Here is a 17,404-nt window from a genome sequence, read left to right on the forward strand (position 1 = left end):
CTCATTTGGCCTTGTTTTGGTCTCGATACCTTCTGGTCTCGGCGGTGTCTTGGTCTTGGTCTAGCCGGTCTTGACTACAACACTACTGTGATTTCTATTTTGTGTAACTTCTGCTGCTGCTGTTTTAGCAAGGATACTCTTGAAAAAGAGATTTTTAATCTCAATGAGGTTTTCTCCTGGTTAAATAAATAAATAATATAATGACTGTAAAGGCAGAGGCATAGACTAAACATACCTGAGAAATGCAAATTTGAACACATTTTAAAACTAGGACCATTCATTCATAACATTTTCCCCAAAAGTCCATCCATTAAAATGTACTCCTCTTCTCACATTTCTGTCAGATGCTGGTGGTTTTCAAATCCGCTCCCATCCTGAAAAGAGCTCTGAAGGTGAAGCAGGCCATGATGCAGCTCTATGTCCTCAAGCTGCTTAAAATTCAGACCAAGTACCTGGGCCGTCAGTGGAGGAAGAGTAACATGAAGACCATGTCAGCCATTTACCAGAAGGTCCGCCACAGACTCAATGATGACTGGGCCTACGGAAACGGTAAAAAAAAAGTATCATAGCATAAACTCTATAAACTGTTCAGTGTAAGTATATTGGGGCTGGTTTGTTGTGGCAGAGATGATGGTTACATACGTCTAAGGTGCTCTGGATAAAAAGGGTATTTTGTATTTCTACCAAGTGCAGCTCAATACTCTCAATTGTCGTGAGGAATTTTGTTTGATTTGGAGAGCTCAAAGCACGATCTGGCCTCTATTTGTCATTCTCCTGAAGCTATGACTCAGTTTGGCCTTTCATGTATTCCTAAATGAAATGCTTTTGGAAATAATTAGTCCCATCAGTCCAACTCTACCCTCACACAAAGCTAATTTACAGAACACTGTCATATAAAGACTACCTTTACCCATCTTGGTTTAAACATGGTATTTCAGGTTCATAAACACTATTTTATAAGCAATGCAGCATAAATATGGATTGGGGTGTGTGTGTGTGTGTGTGTGTGTGTGTGTGTGAGTGTGTGAGTGTGTGCGAAATACAATCCTATGCACAGCCACTGGCAAACGGTCTTGAATGTGTTGCCATAGCAACAGAGAAAGGGGACTTTTCAGGGTCACTGTTCCTCTGGGAGAACAAGTGATCTGTCACTATGAGTGTTAGAGAGAAAGATGGAGAGAAGAAAAAAGGGGTTGTTGGATAAAGATGGAAGAAAATTAAGATTAGTTGAGGAAAAAAGACATCATGAGTAAAGGATCTGAAATTAAATGCCAGGTGTTTTTGCTGCCACTCTTATCAGGGTTCAGTGAGCAAGCAGGTAGTGTTTATATCGGTTTAAGAACACTTTGACAGCTGTTCTAATTCATAAATACATTGGCAGAGATTTGCATTCCAAGGGGAGGTGGAATGCAGAATTTGCATGTTTGAACACTGAAGCATATGTTAAAATAGAGTTTAACGAACTATTTTATCCCCCTTGCTCTCAATTTCACTGTCCCACCAGATATTGATGCACGACCTTGGGACTTCCAAGCAGAGGAATGCGCCTTGCGGGAGAGCATCGAAAAGTTCAACAGTCGCCGTTATGACAGGAACAAGAATGGAGACTTCACGCCTGTGGACAACTGTTTGCAGAGTGTGCTGGGCCAGCGTGTGGAGCTGCCAGAGGACTTCCACTATAGCTATGAGATGTGGCTAGAAAGAGAGGTCTTCTCACAGCCAATCCAGTGGGAGGGACTCCTGCAGAACCCGTGATGGAGATGAGGGGATGGATGAAGGGTTGAGGTTGAAGACTGGCAAGAGCAGAGGTCAGGCCTGTCGAGGTTGTTATTGGGCTGTAAAATTAGGTCGAATGGACAATGGTTTTTCAAATCACTGATTGAGGGTAAAATGGAAGAAATGGGGAGAACATGGAAGAGAAAATGGAGCAAAAGTTGAGTAAATGGAACTTCCTACTGTGAACTCAGCTCCCGCTTTGCCACCACAGACCGACACAAATGATGCCACAAACACATACTTGCTGAGACGTGCCTATGATTACTGTGAATACATATGGATGTGACAGGCAGGAGCAGAGGTAGCAGTACATGACAAACATCTGGCACCACTGTAGCAGGAGGCTACTCTGGCCAGTTCTACTGCCCCCCATGTCCTCAATACTTTGTCCATTTATACTGTATGTCTTTCTTTTTTAAATATCAGTGCTGGTTTGACTTCTTACTGAATTTTACTGTTTTTTTTTTTTTTTTTATATTTATTTGTATTAATGTGTGTCTTACTATAAATGATTTTCAAAGATGTACATTTAAGTGTTTTCTAATCAGTTTGCATATGGTTATGTTGTGGGTTTTTTATTTTATTTTATCACAAGGCCTAGGTATTGGGATATAGTTTCCTGGATCTGAATGTTTTCTGATGTTTTTTGTAGAAAAAAAAAAGCCTTTTGAAAGCAAAACACAGGGTCATTTCATCATCCAGATGTAAAAACAGGAGCCATTTCCACTAGTGGCTTTAGTGGTTTCAGATATATAACCCAAAGTAAGGGTGTACCAGCTGTAAGTACAAGGTGTGTTCATGAACATAACTGGTATGTGTGTGCAGGTAGACAAAAATATTTATTTAAGAAATGGGCAGAAGTGATGAGGATGGTTTTGGAATATTCTGCTGGAACAATCTATTCTGAATAAGTTGGAGCTTCCTATGTGTGAAACATAAAATTGATATTGCACCAGAATTGTTGTTATTCAGTATCTCTGAATATGCAATCCAAATTCAAGCATTACACTGATGTCATCCAGGATTTATTTGTGTAAACATTTACAATTTGAGCAAACATGAGAATAACACTAACTCTGTTAATCGGTTCATTTTCACGTCCTGTTTCAGTACTTTTACAGGCCACCTTCCTCTCTCTGCTCGACAACAGCACAGTATGTAAACCGCTGAGCTCCAAATGGCCTTGGTGAGCATTTTGCCACTCTTGCTTGGAAGAACACCCTAAACTAAAAAAAAAAATGGTGCTGTTTTTTTCTAGTACGTCTTTACTCTACCTTCACCTGTGACTACCTAAGTGGAGTTTGCCCATAAGAACTTTCTGGAAATGTCTCCACGAAAGTACACACAAGCACAGAAGACAAAAAGCATGGGCACCTTTTCATATTGTTGCTTGGTTCAGATTATCTACTTGTCATGACGGTCAAGAGATGTCATGTATTATCTATAGTGAAATAATTCAGTCCAAAACATTCAGTCTTGACTTGTGCTTTTTTGTGGAAATGTGCATGGCCGCTGGTCTGTTAAATATCTGTGTTCATACTTTTATATGGTATTTGGAATGGCTTTTTTCAGTCAAATGACATTTCCAGCATATTTTTTATTTGAATGTTACAGTGTTCTTTATTGCAAGGAATTCTATTTATTTTCTTCATTAAAATAATAATATAAAATGTATAGACTCTCAGGTTTATGGAGATAATATATAGCAAAAGTTTTAAAAGCTTCCTTGCCATCCTCTAGTTCATTACTTGTATTCACATTGTCACATTCTGACATCCAAGCAACACCTGAAAGCACTAAACATTTACTGCATAAGCTCTTGTTAGATTGTTAGCACTGTTTCACTCACTAAACACAATAACTGTCCGAGTTTTTATGTCAGTTACATTTCAAGTCTAGACACTTTTTGTATCTTGTGCCAAATTTGAGTGCCATTTTCTATTTGTGTTTTATTGCCATTGTCATGTTATTATTGTCTGCCTTTTTTAAGGCTTGTCATTCAAATCACCACTAAAGATTTGCAATACAAAGTGTCATTTTCTACCTGAAAATTGTACAATCATTGAAAATTGCTGTTTCTTGTATCAGTACAATATTTTACCAGAAGTGTTTGGCATTGTATGGATGTTACTGTGTATGTGTTTTGTTATACATATTTCCATATCTGTATAGTCTAGATTAATACTCACTACTGAATTTGTTCAGGGGTATGTGCAATTACTGATCCATAGAGGCATTATTCAATAGAATGACAAACTACAATATTAGAGTTGCTTATTAAACAATACTGAACCACTGTGTGTGTTTGTTGATTTTAAAATGAAATGTAGTCATTTCTCATCCGCCGAGGGAGTTGTGTGGACTTGAAGAGAGTCGAAAGCTAGTTCACACACGCTTGAGCGCTGAAGGTCAAACTGACCACACACTCGCATCACATCACACACTTCCTCAGGCCAATGTTCCCACAGTCTGGGTGCAGCTGTGGTGGATGGGGACATGGGTTTTTATACCCCTCTCCAATTGGCTTCTGGGAAAATGATGTAAACCTGTCATGTCCTCGTCCTTCACCCTGATTGGAGTCCAGAGACAACTAGGAAAATGTTTTACTGAACTTTATTACCCCACCCCCAAAGGGGAGGAAGGGGCATTGTTTTTGATTCAGTTTGTTTGTTAACACTTTAGCAGCAAAACTATTGGTTGAATTCATGCCAAACTGGGTTGATAGATTGCCAGTGACCCAGAATAGATCTGATTGCATTTTGGGAAAAATAAGTCAAAGTTTCAAATTTGTATGAATTTTAAACCCCCCCCCCTCATGTACTTATAATGGGTGAAATTCAAATGTCTGTAGCAGCAAAACTATTGGTTGAATTCATACCAAATTGGGTTTATAGATCGCCAGTGACCCAGAATAGATCTGATTTAATTTTGAAAAAGTAGGTCAAGGTTCCAATTTTTTATGAATTTTAAAAATATTTTTTCCCCCCCATTTACTTATAATGGGTGGAATTTCAAATGTCTATTAAAACATCAATTTTGTTTCAATTTACTTCAAACTTGGCACATATATAGAGGCAAATGATATGCTGACATCAGCACACGCATAGACAAGACATCAGCTGGATCGATGCCAAAAAAAGGTACAATACATGTGAGGGGTGGGGTTTGTTGTGCCTGGAACCACTTGTCTCTTAATATCTACATGAATGTTTAAATGAAACATCTTTGTACATTGTCAGTCAGTAAAAGGAAAGTTGAAACGGTTTGAAATAAAATAATCATAGGAAACTTGACACTAAAGTTCATGACTTTATTTGAAGAGCAAATGTACCATGTGATAACTTTTCTTTCTCTTCTTTCTTTTTATCTACACAAAAGCAGGGTGACATGCATTTGTATTAGAAAAAATGCATTACTCTAGTGTGATTTCCTGAATAGAACAAAGCTTATACAAAGAGACACTTCCTACAGCTGAACCATATGACTAGAAAAGCAAGAGCATGACAAAATAATCACTGGTCACATGAATATTCAACTTGAAAAATGTATAATAGATAAAAGTAATCAAAACATTTGGATGTGTGTTCAAATACAGGTCTATCTTGGGGCATTTAGTGCAGTAAATGGATTCATCACATGCACAAAGAAAAACAGAAAATGAAACCAGTATTTTCTAATGTGCTAATAAAACTTAATTTTAATAGAAGTGTAACAATTTAGCTTTTAGACATCATAGTACAAAATACTACCCTTGCAGTTCTCTACAGGTTGAGCTGCATTTTGAGGCCCAGCGCTTCTTTGCCATGAAATTCTCCAATCCAAACCAGCCCCAGTGTGTCAGTGAACGCTCCATCACCCTCTAACCTGGAGTAAAACAAATAAGTTCAGTAAAGCTATATTCTCTGTTAATTCAAAATATTGATTAAAATATACTTAAATATACGGCTGAAATGTTTCATGTTGTAAAATTGTGGGTAGGGTGCAAAAACATAATAGTCTGGTGACTGACAGGCTGATGATTGCTTGTTTATTAATTCTGTTTTTGTTGAATTTTCTTAGTTTTTCTTGAGCTGATGAAAAAGTGTATAATAAAGATTGTCTGTATGTACTGCATTTTTCACTGTACATTTGGGATTCCATATATGGATGTATAACTACAAAAATTGCCAGCGCTGTCATAGAAAAATAAATCCTAAATCCATATTTTAATGGGACATAACAATGTCTGCTTTCTAAATCTGAACATTAAAGTAGGTCATCCGTCTTCAGTAGAATCATATGTAAATTATCCACTTGGGAAAAAGATCATTTTACCTGTTCTGGTGAAAATGACCTGTGTATATGGAGCCATCTGGGAATGTGTATTTTCCTGTGCCGTGGTACATGTTGTCTTTGAATTCTCCTTCATATTGTGCTCCGGAGGGATGCTGCAGTGTCCCTTTACCGTTCATCTGTGAGAAGGGAGCAGGGAGCAAGCGTGACTAGCTACAGGGAAAACAAAACTTTAATGACAGCACTATAGTAAGTACACACACATTCAGATACATACTTTATCATCCTGCCATTCTCCAGTGTATATGATGCCACTTGCTGAAGTGTGTTTTCCAGTACCACTCCTTACCATAACCCCTGATGCAGAGCTACAGTATTCCCCCTCTGTGGCAGACAGGGCATAAGAATGCTGTGTGTGATTCACTATTGTAGCTACATGTGTAAAGCTGTGATATGTTTAATTAGCACTCACCATATTTATCACCATTTGGAAAAATATAAGATAATTTCACTTGTCCCTCCCCTGTAAACAAATTCGCACGTTTAACACAAATGCCACACATTTCAAATGAATGTATTACTGTGCTGAGGTTTGGGGAAATATTTATAAAATGTCATTACAATCACTTACAATCCTGCAGAAAAGAGCAATAAGGACTGTTCACATGGCTCAGCACTTGGAACATACAAATCCACTTTTTAGGCAATCGAAACTACTGAAACTCACGGACATCGTATCTTACCAAACAGCAATAATCATGTACAAGGCAAAAAACAGACAATTACCAGAAAATATCCAAAAAATTTTGAGAAATCGTGAGGGAGGTTATCAATTAAGAGGGGAACATAACTTCAAAATCAAAACAGGACAACAACCTTAAAAAGCTTTTGTTTATCAATTTCTGGTGTTAAGCTATGGAACGTGGAGTGAGGAACTCCAAAGTGAAGTGAGGAACTCAAGCATAGTCCAAATATTATCCAGTTTAAGAAAATGTACAAAAATATTTTGTTTAGCAGTTATAATTGTTAATTATCATTTCTGACTATTTTCCTTCACGTATCGATATAGCATAGGGATTAGAGGCAGAGAAGCCTATGTGAATGTGTATGTATGTAACAGTGTTTATATTTGTACATGTATATTTAAGTGTATGAGCATGGGTATGTATATGTACGTATATGCATATATGTGTATGTATGTATATATGTAGGTGTATGTGTATATATGTGGATGTGTATATGTATGCATGTGTGCATGTATGTATGTATATGTACGTATATATAATTATGTATATGTGTATGTATGTGTGTATATATGTATGTGTATACATATATGTATATGTGTATAGATGGATAGATGTGTGTATATATATGGGTGTATATGTATGTATGTATATATGTACATATTGTTGGTTTAGACAAAGGGGTGAGAGCTAATAAGCTATGCTTCTTCTCACTCCTTTTTGAATATGACTTTCTTCCTTTTCTTTTACGTGTATCATTATTTTATGCTTCCTTGAATTTTCATTTCTATATTATGTTGTGCAAAGAAGTCAAATAGTAGTAATCAGGAAGCTTGTATCATATCCATATTCGAAATAAATCAATAATAAAAAAAAGTATATAGTTTTGCAATTTACCTTGATTTTTTAAAGAATTGCTTTATTTAGAGTCTGAAAGAGGAAAAAAGCATACAAAGTTAGACAGAGCTCTGTGTGTACTGACAAATCTATGGTCAAATTACTTCCTACCAGACATTATGAGAGCTTCCTCCAGCTGTTAAACCCAACAAATACCGGACAGTTCCTGGTGTTAAAGTTAAACTTCATGTAACCGGATAGCTCAAACTCTCGTCTGAAATATCTAATGTACAATAACGAAATTATCCCAAACTACAACTGGTTAGCTAAGTTTATCTTATCATCTTGTGGCAGCTCGACGCAAACCGCTGTTACCATGGTTACAGATTTGGTGCAGACCAGTTCAGACTTTAGAAAAAAAAAAAGTGCTGTAATGAAAATAATATTGTCACAAATATAAAGCTAAGTTTAACACCTTATTTTAGTCCAGGAGGTTCTCTGTGTTATATAAAAATACATTTGTGTAGTTTTATAATGTTACCGGAAAAGAAACTTTGACCTCTGAGTTTCCACCAATGACAGAGGCGGAGGCTGCCGGTGGTCCGCTCTGAACAGCTGTGTCAGGTTTGTTCATGGCTAACTACTTGTAAATAAACTTTACTTTATTCACACTTTTGTCGGCCAAGCTGTAATGGTGTAGCCACATTTTCTGTGGAGCTCTGCTGCTGTGTGTCCTTTCGGTTTGTGACCTATACGACTGACTCTCTCAGATAGCTTGTCAAAACAAAAGTGAAGAGTGAGCTTGCTAGCTTGTTAGCTCCTCCGCTAACAGTCAGTGCAGGTATCAGTACTGCTCATATTCAACTTACGCCGATTAATCTGTCATTCTGTACCAAACAGAATTATTGCTACGGGTCATGTGTCCAGTCTTTTAGCAAACTGTCAAACTAATAAGGCACCCTTCCAAGCCACCAGGCGTTGAGTTGAATGCTCATCGCTCTGCTTGGGTTGTTACTCTCCAATTTGATTGCATAATTGTAGCCACCAGCGCTGTGTGTCAGCCACCATCTCATTGCTCGCACTTGAACTGAAGTGCCACAACGACCGAGCCCACAGCAACATACGGCTCTGCATTGCAGCTGAATGTACATTAGCTGCCTGCTCGCTCCGTGAACGCAGTTGTCTTGTCTACACATACTTTCAGCATATTTCCAGGCGATATTTTTTTTTCAATCTATGCATATTATTTTTGTCTTCACAGATGGTTGCTGCTATGAAAGGACACTGACTTGATGTGAGTATATTTTGGTCTAAAAACAGTATATTTAAGGCAAGCCAAGAGGTTGTTGGTAGAGACTTTGGCATTGGACTCTGTCAGAAATATCATCTGTTATCAACCTGTAACTGTCTATGTATATGTTGACAGAGGAATGAATGCCAGGAAAAGAGGCGGAAAGCCAAACAGAGGAGGGGGGAGATTTAACAAGCCAAGAGGAGGAGGTGGAAGCGGAAGAGGTGGAGGTGCAGGTGGAGGTGGAAGCAGGAAAGGAGCAGCCGGCTGCTGGGATGATGGAGATGATTTCAGCCTTGATTTAGGACCCTCACATTCCAGCAGGTATAAATTCGTAGTTTAGTAATCCGTTATTAGTTACACCCTGAGATAAATTGTTTGTCCTAATTTCATGTGCTACCATCTATGAATTACTGACTTTAACATTTGTCTGAACTTTATCATGCTTCTGTAATTTTATTAGTTATTAAACTGCTCTAGTTTTATTTTGAAGCATTTTGTGACCACTGTCTAAAAGATGCTATATAAATAAATCCTACTTCTGTTACTATTTGTTCCCCTATGTCTCCGTTTACCCTTCTCGTACTACAGAACTGGCAAGGGACGTGGTGGCAGCCGTGGTGGCAGCCGTGGTGGAAGGGATGGGGCACGAGGACGAGGAGGCAGAGATATGAACAGGGACAGAGGCTCAGATAGTAATAGAAGCAGCAAGGCTCTCCCAAGGTCCCTGGTAAGGAGCAGACCAAGCCTCAAATCAGGTGATAGTATCAGACCAGAGGTGAGCTCCATGCCGTTGCAGAGGATATTCATGACTAACGAGAACCAGGAACAACTCAAGGAACTATTGCGGGAATTGCAGACTCAAGACTTTGACCCTTATGAGTAAGTAGATTGTAGCAAATATCTATAGATTAGGCTATTATTCTTTTGTTGTTGAAAAACACTTATTGTACATCTCGAAAAATCAAGTGATTGTGTTTAATTACATTTGATGTCACCCTCTCTGCTTCAGTGAATCTGGTTCTGATTACTCGGGGGAAGAAGAGAATGAAGAGGAGTATGACGAGCTGGACCACCGTGAGGAAGGGCAGTTCTGGGCCACTAATGATGATCCTGTAGAGGGAGCAGAGAGCCCTATATATGAGCCAGAGTCTGACGATGAAAGACGCACTTCTGAACCTGTTATCTCTTTATTTGCTATAGGAAAACTCTGCAGGTAATTAACACATTCATTATGTGGAGATTAACAGTCAAGTGGGGAGAATTTAAGTTTTTGTCTAACACTCCTGTTGTCTTGTTTTTAATTTATGCAGGTATGGATTTGACAGAGAGCGCAGCAAACGGGCACTTGAGTCTGGCGAAGGGGAATTTGGGGCCACTTTGGAGCAACTCCTTCACCAAGTTTTCACTGAGCGTTATGGCCAGAAATCAGTTTCACCTGATGGCCTTGATGTAGTGCCTATGGATGAGTGTTTAAGCCAGAGGCAAGAAGAAGCTCTGGCGTTAGCTGCAATTTATGGTGAGCGCTTTAGTGAGCGTATTGCCAATGCAGTCTGGACAGTAAGTCTGGACCTCTCGTTCCTATCGAACAGTGTTTTCAAGAATAGCAGGAAACAAAATAATGAAAAATCTATTAGCATCCGTGATGTCTGCAGATTCTACCTGAAAGGACAAGGCTGCCGTTTTGGGGACAAATGCAGGTTCAAACATCAACTCCCTACCAAAGGGACATCTGCGGACGGTTCCCCTGAACTGAATGGTCCAAGTCAACCTGGGTTCAGCAGCTATTCCCCTCCTGAGTATGAGCTCGAAATCCGTTTCCCCAAAGGAAACCGTTACCCCTTTCAGGCCCCAATAGTTGCCTTCAGTACTAATGACGAGTCTGTGTTGGGTTCAGGGAGGCTCAGTGTGACTGAGAGATTATATGGAGAGGCATTGGCTGCAGCAAAGAGCAGTGAACCTGTTGTTTATACTCTCATCACCTTGTGTGAGGATGAAGCCACCATGAAGGAACTGCTGACTGTAAGTCATCACAAATATAGCACACCACCCCCTGTTGTGGTAGTCCCACCACCCTCTCTCACCATCACAAAGAGTAAGAGTGTGAGGAGCAATACATCTGAAGAAAGCAGGAGTAGTAGTACAAGCAGCAGTGTTCATGCAAACTACAGAAGGACTGCTCCACCCAACAACCAGAGGCCCAGGGATTGTAAGTTAAAAATTTGATGTTATTTTATATAAAGTAATTGTACTGTATCAAGCTGTGTTAAAATGTTATCATTCCCATCTTTTAAGTTAAAGAGACTGAAGACACTGAGGAGCTGGATGAGAGGGACGAAGAAGATGAAGACCAGGCTATTCCAGTGGAAAGTGAGAGTTATGTTAATCTGAGGAAGAGGATGGTCAGTAAGCACAACCTGAAAATAGAAAACCTGCTGCAAGAAAATGGCAAACTGTGCAGAGAATTTCAGAAGAAACAGGTAAATGAAAAGTGCTGCTGCTGATATCGGCCTCCTCAAAATGACACTTCAGTTTGTAGTGCATCATTGTTTTTACATCTTATGCCCTATTTCAGTCATCGAGGCGTTTCAGGTCTATGCTGGAACAGAGGAGGAAGCTGCCAGCTTGGCAAGAAAAAGACAACATCCTAGACTTGTTAGAGCAATGCCAGGTGCTGGTGGTCAGCGGGATGACTGGGTAGGTTTCATAGTACATTGAGAAAGGCCTGTAGGGCAAAATGGTTTGTTCAAATGTACTTAATGGATTAGAACTGATTGAAGTTAAACCTGCTGTGTTCTCTGCAGGTGTGGTAAGACCACACAGATCCCTCAGTTTATTCTGGATGCCTCCTTAAGAGGTCCTGCAGACCAGGTGGCCAACATCCTCTGTACTCAGCCACGTCGCATCTCAGCTATCTCTGTGGCTCAGAGGGTGGCACAGGAGCGTGCAGAGAGTCTGGGTAATACAGTGGGATACCAGATCCGTCTGGAAAGTGTCAGGGTATGGATGTGTACATTGTGTGTACAGTTTTTTTGAGCCAGCAGCTGTTATTCGCGCTATAAATTATTGCTGTAATAAATTAATTATGTCTGCCTCTGTCATTACACTCTACCAGACATCTGCCACCAGACTGCTGTACTGCACCACAGGAGTGTTACTGAGGAGGCTGGAGGGTGAGGTGGACCTCAAGGGCATCACACATGTTATTGTGGATGAAGTGCATGAGCGAACAGAGGAAAGGTGAGTTGACATATAGTCAGTGAAAGGAGTGGATTACCAAATAACACCAGTGTCTTCTTAAATCTTTCCTCAAAATGTTGATGTATCAACATCTTCCTTGTTTCCATTTTCTTTCTTCATTTGTTTAGTGACTTCTTGCTATTGGTGCTCAAAGATCTGACTGTCCAGAGGCCAGACCTGAAGATCATTCTAATGAGTGCCACACTCAATGCCAACCTTTTCTCAGAGTATTTCTACAACTGTCCCACTGTCCACATACCAGGTATGTAACAGAATGTTCATTGTATTAGATGCATTCTATACATCCATCAGATATTTGCATTACTTTCTTCCACTCAGAGAATTTGTCTTGTTTTCAGGACGTACTTTTCCTGTTGACCAGTTTTTTCTTGAAGATGCCATTTCTAAAACAGGGTAACTGTATTCTCCCTCGCCACATCAAACTTTTTCAGTGAACAGAATTTATCTTGCTGAATTCTAATAGTTAACCTTTTTCGTCCACTTTTGACCTTCTTTGGCTTGTCTTTATTTCTTTTCTCCAGCTATGTCATTGAGGACGGCAGCCCTTATATGCGCTCGGGAAAACAAAATATGTCTTCTGCAAGTGGACGTGGAGGCAAAGTAGAGCAAAGGGACATTGTGGACGATTTGGGTGATGATGTTTGGAACTTCATGTCTTTCTGCAAGAAAGACTTTGTGAAAGACTCCATTCCAGACCAGCAGCTCAGCTTACAGGAGCTCACAGTCCGATACAAAGGTGTGCTGAGAGCTGGTGTATTTTGTTTAAGCCTGAAAAATATGTAGTTGCCTAATTATCATATCAAATAAGAGCACACACTGACAATAGCTCAACAGATTGTATTCAAAAAAAGCACAGATGAATGTGACACTTACTGTTGCAGATACTAAGAAGTCTGTACTGAAAACTATTGCTGCAATGGACCTGGATAAGATCAACATGGACCTGATAGAGAACCTGCTCGAATGGATTGTTGATGGAAAGCACAACTACCCACCTGGTAACGCACTGACCCACAGCACTTTGACAAATATGTTGGATTTGATGAGGGTTAAAGGACAATTTGACAACTTTAGTGTGGCCTTCATTTATGTTGGAGAATAATTTTACGGTTTCTATGTACAGGAGCAGTGCTGGTGTTTTTGCCAGGACTTGCTGAAATCAAGATGCTGTATGAGCAGCTCCAGTCTAACAGAATGTTCAACAACAGAGGTGCAAAAAGGTTTGTGACAAGATTCATCGATGGTACTGTTTAAATTATTGGTAGTCAGTCAAATGCTAATGTTGGGCTACATTTAACTTCAGGTGTGTGGTTTACCCCCTCCACTCAACACTGTCCAATGAGGAGCAGCAGGCAGTTTTCAGCCGGCCCCCGGAGGGCGTCACGAAGATCATTATTTCCACTAACATTGCAGAGACTTCAGTAACCATTGATGATATTGTATATGTCATCGACTCAGGCAAGATGAAAGAGAAAAGGTAATCCTACCTAAACTAAGCATCATAATTCTTCAGAAGTACTATAACAGTTACCATGTTTACTGTAAATCCATATTTAATCTATCTTTTTTTGGTTTTATTTTAGGTATGATGCATCTAAAAGCATGGAGAGCCTGGAGGACTCGTGGGTTTCTCGGGCCAATGCGCTGCAGAGGAAAGGTCGAGCAGGTCGCGTGGCCTCAGGGATCTGCTTCCACCTCTTCACCAGCCACTGCTTCCAACATCAGCTGGCTGAACAACAGCTGCCTGAGATCCAGAGAGTCCCCCTTGAGCAGCTCTGCCTCCGGTAGATCCATCTGCTTGCTCTTTGTACAGTGCCAACCAGCGTGTCTATTCTCTGTAAATACAAACCTTAGATTGTTGTGTCTGGATTCAGGAAAAGCGGGATGGTTCAAACTGTCTTCCTCATGTCATGTCACACACAAATGTCAAAGAGGATCTTGTTTTCCAGATAGCCATTTGCAACTGATTATGGTCGCATTGGCCTTTATTTAAAATTTTATACGTTTCAGACTACGTCACAGTTGCACCTCATGTTTTGTGCTTTTTCCACCCTCCAACAGAATCAAGATCCTGGACGTGTTCGCTGAACAAACTCTGGATTCTGTCTTCTCTCGACTTATTGAGCCCCCAGCGACAGGGAGCTTGGATGCAGCCAAACAGCGTCTGCAGGACCTAGGAGCTCTGACTGCTGATGAGAGTTTGACCCCGCTGGGCTACCACCTGGCCTGCCTGCCTGTTGACGTGCGCATTGGGAAACTCATGCTGTTTGGAGCCATATTCCGCTGCCTCGACCCAGCACTCACTATTGCAGCCAGTCTGGCTTTCAAATCACCATTTGTAAGATTGCTGTCTGCTGTTGAGAGCACATATGTGTCACTTCTCAGCTTTAGAGTACAAATTTTAGACTATTTTATGCTACATATTTTGTTCATCTTATATGTTTACACACTACATTTGTTAACAAGCTTATTTTCAACAGACAAAAACATACATGACATTTAAAATGATTTAAAAACCATTATATTTACATTTGGCACCATATCTTTATTTCCCAGGTATCTCCATGGGATAAGCGAGAAGAAGCCAATGAGAAGAAACTGGCCTTTGCTCTGGCCAATAGTGACCATCTATCACTGTTACAGGCATACAAGGTACTGACTGGCCTTTTATTTGTAGAAGTAGAATTAAAACAGATTAGTTGCATTGATTACACAGCTTTTCAACCTTTTAAATCTTAAAATGTTAAACATGACAACTTGTCTCTTTCTTGCAGGGATGGTGCTGCGCTGCAAAGAGTGGCAACCAGGCTGGCTTTGTGTACTGCAGGGAGAACTTTCTGTCATGGCGAGGCTTACAGGTTAGGCATTGCTGTCAGAAAAAATTCATCATGTTCAGCAATTACAGAAATATAGTTGAATAAAAGTCCTGGGCAACAGACGAGACCACGCAACAGAGTTTAGTTTTAGTCTGCTTTTAAATTCACCATTATTTCACCACCCCATGTATTTCTTAAATCTAAGTCTGAAAAGGTAAATAGACCTGTCAAGTTCACATGAACGTCCAAACAGCCACTGAACTACATTTACATTTTAATAATTTAACTAGGCTTAACAATCTTAAGTGTCAAGTCATATAGTTCTTAAAATGTACGGTGTGACCTGTGCAGGAGATCGCCAGTCTGAAGAGGCAGTTTGCTGAGCTTTTGTCTGACATTGGATTCATTAAGGAGGGACTAAGGGCCAGGGTAATCGAGCGCATGTCCTCTAAGGGCACTGATGGGGTTCTGGAGGCTACTGGTCCTGAGGTATGTATTTATTCATTCATTTTATTTATTTATTTATTTATTTATTATCAAATAAGATTTTTTCTTATTAGGTACATTGTATATTTAAATGGAATAAAAAACACAGTTTTTCAATCTCCATGGTCTACAAATATCTGGTCCTCAATAATATGACTTAAATTGTGAAGGAAAATTTGAAACTTTGTCTTGGGTTAAACTAATGCACATTTTCCACTGCCTTCCAGGCTAACCTGAACTCAGACAACATCCGCCTGATGTCTGCTATGCTATGTGCTGCCCTCTATCCCAACGTGGTCCAGGTGCATCATTATTCTCACTGTCGCTTTAACAGCAGGAAATCTGCTTTCACCACTTATCTTTTCAGTCACTGTTCTGTGTTTAATCTCATTCTAGGTGCGTGCTCCTCAGGGGAATTACAAGATGACCAGCAAAGGAGCAATGAAGATGCAACCCAAAGCCAATGAGCTTCGTTTCATGACCAAGAATGACGGCTATGTCCATGTGCACCCCTCCTCTGTCAACTACACAGTAAGATCATATACATCTGCACACTTTTTTTTTTATCCATCTTTCTCTGAGGAAAACAACTTCTGATTCTCCTTTGTGTTCCAGGTTCGCCACTACACCAGCCCATACCTGGTTTACCACGAGAAAGTGAAAACCAGCCGTGTTTTCATCAGAGACTGCAGCATGGTGTCTGTTTACCCTCTGGTGCTGTTCGGAGGTGGTCAGGTCAATGTGGAGCTGCACAAGGGAGAGTTTGTCATCTCTCTGGATGATGGATGGATTAGATTTGCTGCTGCTTCTCATCAGGTCAGTAAAATAATGTATTCCATGTAACAACGTGCTCATCCCTTATGTGTTGATTTGCAAAGGTATTTTTAGTTAGAGTTGTATCTGTGCAATACACAGGTGGCTGAGCTGGTGAAGGAGTTGCGCTGGGAGTTGGATCAACTGTTGGAGGATAAAATCAAAAACCCGGTCATGGATCTGTGCAGCTGCCCCCGTGGCTCCCGCATCATACGCATGATCGTCCACCTCATTTCTACGCAATAGCCCAGCAGCTTAATGCCCCTCTGTGACCCTTTACTACCCCTAAAGGGCTTACAGGACATGCATGCAGTATAAATATCTGCTCCTACATCACTGCCACACAGTGACTTTGATATGTTGGAAACTGGTTGAAATTCATATTATATCAGCAGGGCACGTATTGTACTGGAAGTGAGATCTTGTGCTTCTGCCACCCGACACTTCATAAGTATCAGTTTACACACAGCTGTTATTGTATTGCTGCACCAGGGTTTTTAAAGCAGAATTTGCCTTGGGGGGGGTGAAAAATATGGCTCTATGCAGTTTACCCACTGTCCTTCAGTGCAGGTATTGCTGGAGTAAGGCATTTGTCACTGTAGTTTTCTATGCTGGCAACAATGAAATGCAACACCAGAACAGGTCTTGTATTTGGTGCCATCCTACTACTGTATGATTAGTAATTTGGCACACAGTTGATTGTTAAACTTAGTGGAAACAGATGTCATAATTTGTTTACAGTACATTTCTGGGTTGTGTTCTGCACACAACTGAAAGTTTTGTGTCCATATTGGATTTATTATATTCCAGGTGACTGTGTACTTCGTACTGGTTCTGAGTATGTATTATTAATGCATGATTGAGAAGAGCTTCTGCATGGTATTGACTTATTTTACATTTGCTGAATGTACTTAAATGTTAAAGTGATGTCAAAACTCCACTTTCACAATGTGAATGCAAGGGCTTTTTAAATCAGGAGTATTTGGTAATAGTTGCCAAAGAATTTGAGAGCTTTTGTCTTAAGAAATAATGAATTTCACTTCGCACTAATAAAAATAAAAAAAATCTGTCTGCTTTTTAGTTGTTATTCAGTCTTTACCATCGAGTTA

The 17,404-nt window shown here is 40.0% G+C and overlaps 3 protein-coding genes across 6 annotated transcripts in view; 2 read left to right on the top strand and 1 right to left on the bottom strand.

The window, feature by feature from the left end:
• Positions 1 to 4,073, top strand: part of strip2 (striatin interacting protein 2) — a 39,443-nt gene extending 35,370 nt beyond the window's left edge. For all 3 annotated transcript variants that reach the window (XM_030149784.1, XM_030149787.1, XM_030149785.1), the window contains 2 exons: positions 345 to 549; positions 1,505 to 4,073. In XM_030149784.1, coding sequence (XP_030005644.1) covers positions 345 to 549; positions 1,505 to 1,755 — 456 coding nt within the window. In that variant the 3' untranslated portion in view covers positions 1,756 to 4,073. The remainder of the gene's footprint in view (positions 1 to 344; positions 550 to 1,504) is intronic.
• A 1,347-nt stretch (positions 4,074 to 5,420) lies between these two features.
• Positions 5,421 to 8,262, bottom strand: morn2 (MORN repeat containing 2). Its single transcript, XM_030148323.1, has 6 exons — positions 8,170 to 8,262; positions 6,680 to 6,683; positions 6,521 to 6,571; positions 6,326 to 6,432; positions 6,091 to 6,227; positions 5,421 to 5,640 (listed from the first exon to the last, which is right to left on the bottom strand). The coding sequence occupies exons 1-6, from the start codon at positions 8,260 to 8,262 to the stop codon at positions 5,538 to 5,540; spliced, it is 495 nt and encodes a 164-aa protein (XP_030004183.1). The 3' UTR covers positions 5,421 to 5,537.
• On the top strand, positions 8,207 to 17,357 carry dhx57 (DEAH (Asp-Glu-Ala-Asp/His) box polypeptide 57). 2 transcript variants are annotated; one of them, XM_030149531.1, is made up of 25 exons: positions 8,207 to 8,252; positions 8,890 to 8,922; positions 9,055 to 9,243; positions 9,511 to 9,801; positions 9,932 to 10,135; positions 10,233 to 11,128; positions 11,215 to 11,399; positions 11,495 to 11,616; positions 11,724 to 11,919; positions 12,035 to 12,159; positions 12,288 to 12,421; positions 12,519 to 12,573; positions 12,702 to 12,916; positions 13,062 to 13,178; positions 13,304 to 13,400; positions 13,484 to 13,657; positions 13,764 to 13,964; positions 14,242 to 14,518; positions 14,737 to 14,832; positions 14,955 to 15,038; positions 15,348 to 15,485; positions 15,710 to 15,784; positions 15,879 to 16,013; positions 16,098 to 16,298; positions 16,398 to 17,357. In XM_030149531.1, the coding sequence occupies exons 3-25, from the start codon at positions 9,059 to 9,061 to the stop codon at positions 16,539 to 16,541; spliced, it is 4,347 nt and encodes a 1,448-aa protein (XP_030005391.1). In that variant the 5' UTR covers positions 8,207 to 8,252; positions 8,890 to 8,922; positions 9,055 to 9,058; the 3' UTR covers positions 16,542 to 17,357. The 2 variants fall into 2 exon arrangements, with proteins under 2 accessions (XP_030005391.1, XP_030005392.1); XM_030149532.1 differs by lacking the exon at positions 8,207 to 8,252 and adding an exon at positions 8,442 to 8,459.
• Positions 17,358 to 17,404: the final 47 nt, after the last annotated feature.

The sequence above is a fragment of the Sphaeramia orbicularis genome, chromosome 12 (assembly GCF_902148855.1).
Source record: "Sphaeramia orbicularis chromosome 12, fSphaOr1.1, whole genome shotgun sequence".
Classification (NCBI taxonomy): domain Eukaryota; kingdom Metazoa; phylum Chordata; class Actinopteri; order Kurtiformes; family Apogonidae; genus Sphaeramia; species Sphaeramia orbicularis.

Bases quoted from the DNA above. Each gene is read 5' to 3' on its own strand.
- morn2 (XM_030148323.1), bottom strand. From the start codon at position 8,262: ATGAACAAACCTGACACAGCTGTTCAGAGCGGACCACCGGCAGCCTCC. The intron at 6,228-6,325 runs GTATGTATCTGA...CCCTTCTCACAG, and splicing joins GAGAATGGCAGGATGATAAA to ATGAACGGTAAAGGGACACT. The intron at 5,641-6,090 runs GTAAAATGATCT...GTTTTACTCCAG, and splicing joins GGTCATTTTCACCAGAACAG to GTTAGAGGGTGATGGAGCGT.
- dhx57 (XM_030149531.1), top strand. From the start codon at position 9,059: ATGAATGCCAGGAAAAGAGGCGGAAAGCCAAACAGAGGAGGGGGGAGA. The intron at 12,160-12,287 runs GTGAGTTGACAT...TCATTTGTTTAG, and splicing joins CATGAGCGAACAGAGGAAAG to TGACTTCTTGCTATTGGTGC. The intron at 13,965-14,241 runs GTAGATCCATCT...ACCCTCCAACAG, and splicing joins CTTGAGCAGCTCTGCCTCCG to AATCAAGATCCTGGACGTGT.